At 42.1% G+C, this 7,966-nt stretch overlaps 1 protein-coding gene across 4 annotated transcripts in view; it reads left to right on the forward strand.

Annotated features, from left to right (window-relative positions):
- Positions 1-6,286, forward strand: part of si:ch73-181d5.4 (death-inducer obliterator 1) — a 29,545-nt gene extending 23,259 nt beyond the window's left edge. For all 4 annotated transcript variants that reach the window (XM_052593489.1, XM_052593488.1, XM_052593491.1 and 1 more), the window contains 5 exons: positions 112-568; positions 670-811; positions 927-1,016; positions 1,126-1,321; positions 1,412-6,286. In XM_052593489.1, the coding sequence (XP_052449449.1) occupies positions 112-568; positions 670-811; positions 927-1,016; positions 1,126-1,321; positions 1,412-5,193 (4,667 nt within the window). In that variant the 3' untranslated portion in view covers positions 5,194-6,286. The remainder of the gene's footprint in view (positions 1-111; positions 569-669; positions 812-926; positions 1,017-1,125; positions 1,322-1,411) is intronic.
- The last annotated feature ends 1,680 nt before the right edge of the window (positions 6,287-7,966 follow it).

A 7,966-nucleotide genomic window follows, 5' to 3' on the forward strand; every position in this document is an offset into this window, starting at 1 on the left:
TGCACTGCTTGTTTACCTGCAAATTTAAGAAATTGTAAAAATCATTATGAAATTATGCAATTGTAATTAATTTACAGTACAATTAGTTACAAATGAATTTGTTCCCTGCAGGACAAGTATCCACTGATGATGATCCCGAAAGCAAGAAACCCAAGATGCCGATGGTGAAAGAGGAGACCGAGGAGGAGAAATCTTCAGGGGTTGTTCGTGTGATCGATGAAGCGCTGGACTCTGATATAATCGAGTCCCCTGCTTCTCCCAGCGGGGAGGACCTACACTCACAGACACCCTCAGCAGACTTCTCTCCTGTGTTGATACCTTCAGTTCCCACTGTGTCCATCTCGAGAAGAGACCCCCGTACGGCACAATACCGACAAGCTGCGCCACCGTCTGCGGTCCCGGAGCCGGCCTCAGTCCCGCAGCAGCCTCCTGTGAAGAACACACCAGAGCCTCTGACAGAGACACTTCCAACACGTGTGTCCGCACCTCTGTCTGCTCCTATGCCCAAATCAATCCTCATGAAACCTTCGCCCGCTTCTCTGGATACTGCATATGGCTCAACCACAAGGTGCATGCACACCGTTTTTAGACCATGTCTAATACAATGAGTTGATGATTCTTGTATGGTGCATATTTTATTAATTACATGGTGTTTCTCTCTCTCTTAAGGCTGGCAGAATGTGATAAAGGGACAAAACAGTTTTTATCCCAACAGAATATTTTATGGAAAGGCTTTCTTAACATGCCCACTGTGGCCAAATTCGTCACAAAGGGATACTTGATTTCTGGCTCTCCTGACTTTTTAAAAGAGGTTAGCCTTTTAAGCTTTAACTAATTGAAAGCTAAAATAGTTTTTATTATTTTCTACAAATTTGCTGTATATGAATGTGGTCAGTGGGTGTTAAATGTGCATTTTCTCTGTTCAGGACTTACCAGACACCATACACATTGGAGGAAGGATATTACCTCAAACTGTGTGGGAATATGTTGATTTGATAAAGACATCAGAGGCAAAGGTTAAACTGTGACTTTGAATTCATGATTAATAATTGAGATATATTAAAATCACATTATTAAGGCAAATGCCCTTGATAAAATCTATTTGCGCTGTTTCTCTGAATGCAGGAGCTGTCATTAATCCGCTTCCATCCATCATCTGAAGAGGAAGAGGTTGCATATGTCTCTCTGTTTTCATATTTCAACAGTCGTAGGAGATTCGGGGTTGTTTCTAATATTTGTAAACACATCAAAGATCTTTACCTCATTCCTCTGAGTAAAAAACAGTCCATCCCTGCAGTGCTTCTTCCCATTGATGGACCAGGTACATCACACACAGATTAGACTGACTGGTTCTGACATCAGAGACAGACTATCATGATTTTAACCTGTTTTATGTTATGACTTCTCCTAGGGCTTGAGCAGAATCACCCTAATCTCCTAATGGGGTTAGCAGTCTGTCAAAAGCCGAAGCGTCCAGAGGCAGTACCTCAAGATGTTGGCGAAAAGACTCCTAGGTCCTTGATGTGTTCGGATGGGAAGGGAACCAGCAGTCCCATCTCACTATGTGATCCTGGACAGCATAGCATTAAAGCTTGTGATGCTGGCATACTCCTCAGCTCAAATCCTGCTGGATCTTTACCAGACCCATCATGCCCTGCCGGCTCTCTGTGGGCCCCCAGCGTGCCAAATCCCAGCCCATGCGTTCATGCGGGCCCATCCAAAGACTCCACCAATAACACCCCACTCCAGACCATCCTTAACACATTATTTGGGCAAAAGAAACAGCCCTCAGATGTCACAGAGTGTAAGATAAGCTCATTAACAGATAGTGTTAGTGTAGAACAGACTTGCAAAGATGATGATGCATTGATATTAGGTGATGACAGGCCTTACGATCCTGAGGAGTATGATCCAGCATGTTCTAATGAGGCCATGGCTTCCTTCAGTCCAGCTGAGGTTTCTGAACCTAAAGGTCCTTCAGCAGTGACTGATGATGATGATGATAGACCTTATGACCCTGAGGAGGAGTACAGTGCAGCTGGTAGTGCTGTTACTGTCAGAAATAATACACAGAAAGCATCAGAGGCTAAACACACAGAGGAGTCCTCTATAGTTAGCAGTGATATAGCATATGATCCAGAGGACGAGACGATGTTTGAGGAGATGCAAAGTTACCTCACAAGTAATGCTATACCTCACAAGTCCTCCGTATGTGAAAATAACATGTCACATTACAAGGAAAACACCTCAGTTACAACATTCACTGAGCAGCAAAAGATCCTAGAAGAGTTGAACAGGCAGATAGAGGAACAGAAAAGACAGCTAGAAGAACAGACAGAAACTCTGCGCCTACAGAAGGAAGCCATCGGTGTTTCCATGGCCCATTTCTCTGTTTCTAAAGCTCTCATGTCACCAACACGGTTTGATGGGGATGAAGAGGAAAGCATAGAAAACATACCCTACTGTCCAGTAATTCATCAGAGTAGGGATCCACGGATGTGTCGAAAAACAAGCCAGGATATGCCAGCTGATGATGCTGAATGTGAGGCTATAGATAAAGAAAGTGTAGAGAAAATATTAAACACAGACGAAGTAGTCCTGAACAAATCTTTTACCACTAAGAAAGAGAAATTAGTTACAGATAAAGGGAAACCCAAAGAAGGATCACCAGACACTAAAAGTGCACAACAAAAGAGCACTAAATGCTCACAGTCAGAGTACGCACACAAAAATCAAGGCAGTAGAAGGTCCACACTGAGCACATACAGGTCATCAAGGAGGAGGTCGTGGCAGGAACACAGGTCATACCACCAAGACCGGGCATCTTCAAGAGCTTCACGGACAGTTAGATCCTCAAAGGACGACTCAGACAAACACCACAGAAGCAGACACTCTGCTGGGCATCTCTCCAGCACACGTCACTCGGACAAAAAAGGAGTGACGACATCAAGGAAGAGGCATTATCACCATCACAGAGACTCCTCTTCACCCCCACGCTATCGCCGGAGGTCTCATTACTCCCCCGTCTCGCACTCGAGCCGGAGAGACAAATCTTCACAGGACGACAGTGACCAGTCCCGCAAGACTGACCTGTCAGAGCAAAACATCAAATCTGCACAACACGAATCTGGCCAGGTGCCAGACAGTAGCATTCAATCCACAATCACATCAGGACAGAGTGCTAGAGTAGAGGGGGAGGCTGCTAATTGCAAAGACAGGTGCTTGGCAGAAGTTCAGAAAGGTGCTCCTCCAAATACAAAACACGAGGCTGATCAGAAGCAGGGACTTAAGACGTTCCAAAATCCTGGGGAGGGTTGTTCACAACCTCTGTTAAATAAGTCATATGAGAACAAGCAGACACATTCAGTCCTGTCTGAAATGAAGAGGGAGAACCAAACTGACTCCGCACTACTTCCTACACCCTCTCTTGCCCATGGGGCTACAGACTTGCCTTTAGACAGAGACTCACCAGCGTTACAGCCATCTGGAATTCAGACGATCGTTTTTCACCATGATACTAATCCAACACATAATCAAACAGATACTTTTTCTGAGCCTGTCCAGATCGACCAAAAGAGAAACATGCCATCAATGCAAAGGCCAAATTATTCACGTAATGAGACAGACAAATTACATTCAGGAGATTACCCTCAAAGATCTTTCCATTCACAATATAGAAATGTATCACAAACTGACACAGATCAATTCTCATCCAGAGAACTGCCTCAAAATAAAAGAGGAAAGTTCATGCTTGATGCAGACAACAACAATCCACCTCATACATCTCACAAACAGGAAGAATTCTCCACAGCCAGTTTTGTTCACCAAAACCCTCCAAACCACAGGCCCAGAAGGTTTCCAAGGAAAGCGGCAGATCAGGTTCATCAAAGCCAGCAACCCAGGCCTGACCAGTTACATGAGTGCGACTTTGAAGAACCTGAAACCACTGGATTATGTCACAAAAAATACACATCTTATAAACAAGGGCAGAATTTTCATGAGGATGAATCAGTCCAGTTTCAGCAAAGAGAGTCACTATTAGGGCCTCCTCCTGTGCACAAGGGCAATTTCAGACCTCCTAATCCTAGAGAGCACTTTCACCCTTCCACCTTTGATAAGTGGAAGCCTTCGAGAGGGCGTCCTTCTTTAATGAAACGGAGAAGTCCTGAATTTGCTGATCCGCCTAGGGATGGTAATTCTGGTAGTTCTACTAACTTTGGACCTAGGGGCCAATCCTCAGGTTTTGGGAGGTACGAAGGCCCGACTAAAGATCTTCAACCCAGTGGACCATTTGCAGAAGAGATGTTTGAGAGTCCGGGACCTGCTGGACCCATTGGATCAAAAGACCCGTCTCCAAGACCGTGTTCTTTTAGGCGAGGTAGGGGTAGACACAGGGGTTCACGTCAGGTAATGCATGATAGAACCCATCTAATGAATTCAGCTAAACTAATGAACATTCCTAATGCTGAAGGGCCATCGGAGAGACAGGTTGACGCCAGAGACCCACGCACAACCCCAACCAGTAAACCTCAGATGCCACATCTCGCTAATCCGAGTGGTTATGCACAAGATATTTGTGAACCACAAACCCCCGACTGCCCCCAAACATTTGCAGAGGATGCAGAAGACCCAATACACACAGGTTTTTCAAGACAGGCTCCAACACACTCTCAGGGCCCAGCACATGGGGCAATGCATGGCCGGTTTGAAGGACAGCAGTATAATGAAATCGAGGGTCAACCAAGAGGGCTTCAAAAATTCAGAGGACGAAGAAGAGGCATCGTGGGCCCATTTTATGCCAGGGGTCATAGAAATAATGCACAAGTAAGGGGACCTAACTTTGATTCACCACAACAGTTTTTGGGCCAAAGAGAACCATCTCTTGGTTTACATAGACGGAGAAGACCTTCACCTCAAAACTGTGACCGTTTTGATGATCATACTGAAACCCATTCATCTGATTTTCCCGACCCTTCCACTACTACCCCCCCTCATTTCACAAAACCACAGCATAAGCATTTGGGGCGGCCACCTGCAAATTTGGAGAGCAGGCTCAGACAGACTAATATACGCCCTTTACGACTATCAGGTCCACTACTCCCCACTCCCCCCGGAGGTCCCATTAGGAGGAACCTCTCCCGGGGGCGCGGACAGAACACTCAGAATGAATGTCACAGGGACTATTTGACATAAGAGAAGGTCGTGTCACACAAGATGTTAATGGATGCTGTATTCATGAAGAGAAGCAAAGAATTCGTAACCGTTTTAAACGTCTGCAGGAGGAACAGAGTGTTGAGTGTGAAAGTAGACCGTAGGAACCAAGTGTTCAAGAGGACGAAATGGCATATCTGAAGACACAACAGAGAAGGAAAATACTGAAGAGGAGACTTGTTTAAAATATTATTTTTTTAATATAGAGGAGATGCTAGAGCACTTGGCTGCAGACTATGTAGAAATGATAGGAGCAGGTCTTGCAGTGTTTGGCGGAGTAGTCCAGATTTAAACTGTCGGGTGCTGCAAAATTGTAATAAAGAAAGACTTCAGTTCAGTTTGCAGAATGTTCAGAATTAGAATGGATTGAATAAAGGAACAAGACAACCCCTTTGCAAGTTTGAATATTTACCAGTTCAAGCATAAATAGACCTTGTTATACACCAGTACACTATTTGTGTGTTCATCGTCTGTTCTGGAAAGTCAAGCAGTTTTTGTTAAATCGGTTTAAATCTTCTTGAAAGGCTGAAGGTTTGTTCATCCTCCCGCACCACCTCAATTCAAATGGATTACTGGAAAATGTTTTGGTTTGTATTGTAGAAGCAGGACATGGTCATGTTAACTACTGACAGATATTTTTCTCTTGCAATGACAAAAAGTTCTAGTGAGCTATAAATAGCAGTGTACATTTGTCCATAGATTTTTATGTAATTTTCTAAATGTATATTTGTAAGTAATTCAGAGCCTCAAAAGATCGAATCTTTTGGAACGTCCACTGACTTCATTTATTAAACATCTGAACCACAAAACCTGACCAGTGCACATGATTGTCTCTAATTGTGTGCCTTCGACCAAAATTAAAATTCTGGTTGTGTGATTACCCTTATGTGGTTTCAGTAGTTTTTTCTTCTGCAGAATACAAAATTATATGTTTTGTAGAAAATTGGGAATCAAGCAACAGGAACAGTCGACTTTCATTGAATGCACAAAAAACATTTGTTTCAAGTCTTTTATTTACTTTTTTTTTTATGTTGATGACAAAATAAAAACTGGAGCATTGGAGTGTCTCTCATTACATGACTGAGTATGACGTGTCTGTGACCCTGGGCATGTTTATGGAAATTGTGAATGAGTTCTGATGGCAAGCTGACAATAAGTGAAAGTGGTGACATTTGCCAAGTGTGGTAACCCATACTCAAGAGTTGATGCTCTGCATTTAACCCATCCAAGTACACACACCGTGAACACACACCCGGAGCAGTGGGCAGCTATAGATCCAGCGCCGGGGAGCAACGGGGTTCAGTGCCTTGCTCAAGGGCACTTCAGTCATGAGTATCCACCTACACCTCCTGCCAGCACCGAGACTCAACAAAGCTATCTCTCATTTTAAATGCATGAATTTTCGATCTCTGTTAAAGTGTTTTTGGTGTGCTAGATTTTAGACATCGTCTTGGATTTTGAGCACATTGAACCGTGGTCTGCAAATACATGTGCTAGGTCAGTGGTTGGATTCCCCCACACATGTTGTGTCCCTATATCTGACACCCACTTCAGGTCTTGTAGTCTCCAGTGATGAGCTGAAGCAGGTGCGACTGATGAGGGAGACATGCAAAATGTGCCTGGCAGGGGGTACTGCAGGACAGGTTTAAGAGGTGACCCAACACTTGGTTTCCAAAAATAAAACAACTCCCTTTAGTTTCTTCATAGGGAAAATGATTTTATTGAAAAAAGTTGTTTCTCCCGCCCTCTCCTCCATAGACTTGATGCTGACGTGGGTGGCCAGATTGAGGACACACTAACAGCAAATGCTTTAGTACAGTCAATCAAAATCACATACAGTACCTTTATAAACCTACTGTAAATGCCAAGGATGTTAATCGGTGGTATGTGCTATTGTTGATGCCATCTGTTCAAAGTATTTCAACTTTTATTAATATAATTTATTTGTAATTAATCATTTATATATATATATATATATATATATATATATAACAGTTGAATTTGTTGTGACCTCATACCCATGAACAGAGAATTATGGCAGAGGCCAAATCAGAGATGAGGTGAGTCCCATCACACACTTGTGCACTATCCTATGCTTTTTTCGTCGAATGGTGCAATGCTGTTCTCTGTAAATACTAAAAAGAAAAACTGCACTTTAAATGCCCTGATGAATTTTTTTTTTTTTTTTTTTTTTTTACTGAATTGTAGTGTAAATTTGTGATATTTGCCACCCATGGCGTGATATCATAAAAATTAATATACAAATTGCATGTTGGACATTTTCAAGACAAACTTTGCTGTCCATTCAAAACTGCTAAAACAGTTGTTGAATGATGATTATATCTCCCCTACTGCAAAACTCAACTCTCCTTTAAAATATTTTAAGCTATTTTTTAAAGTATTTTAAGCATCATGTAGGATCTCCTCCCTTCTGCGTGGATCTCTGATTATCTCGCAATATTTCCATATCCTCTTTCCCACTCATTTCTCCCTATTCTTTCTGTCTCAGAAACAAAGCATTACATTTTATACTTATTTTCATGACACTTTATAACAGTGCAGATTTTTTTCTTCAAAATAAATCTAAATATTTAAATGTATTTTTTGCATTTAACATAAGTATATATATATATATATATATATATATATATATATATATATATATACATACATACATACATACATATATATATATAATAAAAATAAATAAAATAAAAATAAAAAAATAAACGAAAAGTGTAATGAAGAAGGGGTG

Source organism: Carassius gibelio, chromosome B23 (genome assembly GCF_023724105.1).
Source record: "Carassius gibelio isolate Cgi1373 ecotype wild population from Czech Republic chromosome B23, carGib1.2-hapl.c, whole genome shotgun sequence".
NCBI lineage: Eukaryota > Metazoa > Chordata > Actinopteri > Cypriniformes > Cyprinidae > Carassius > Carassius gibelio.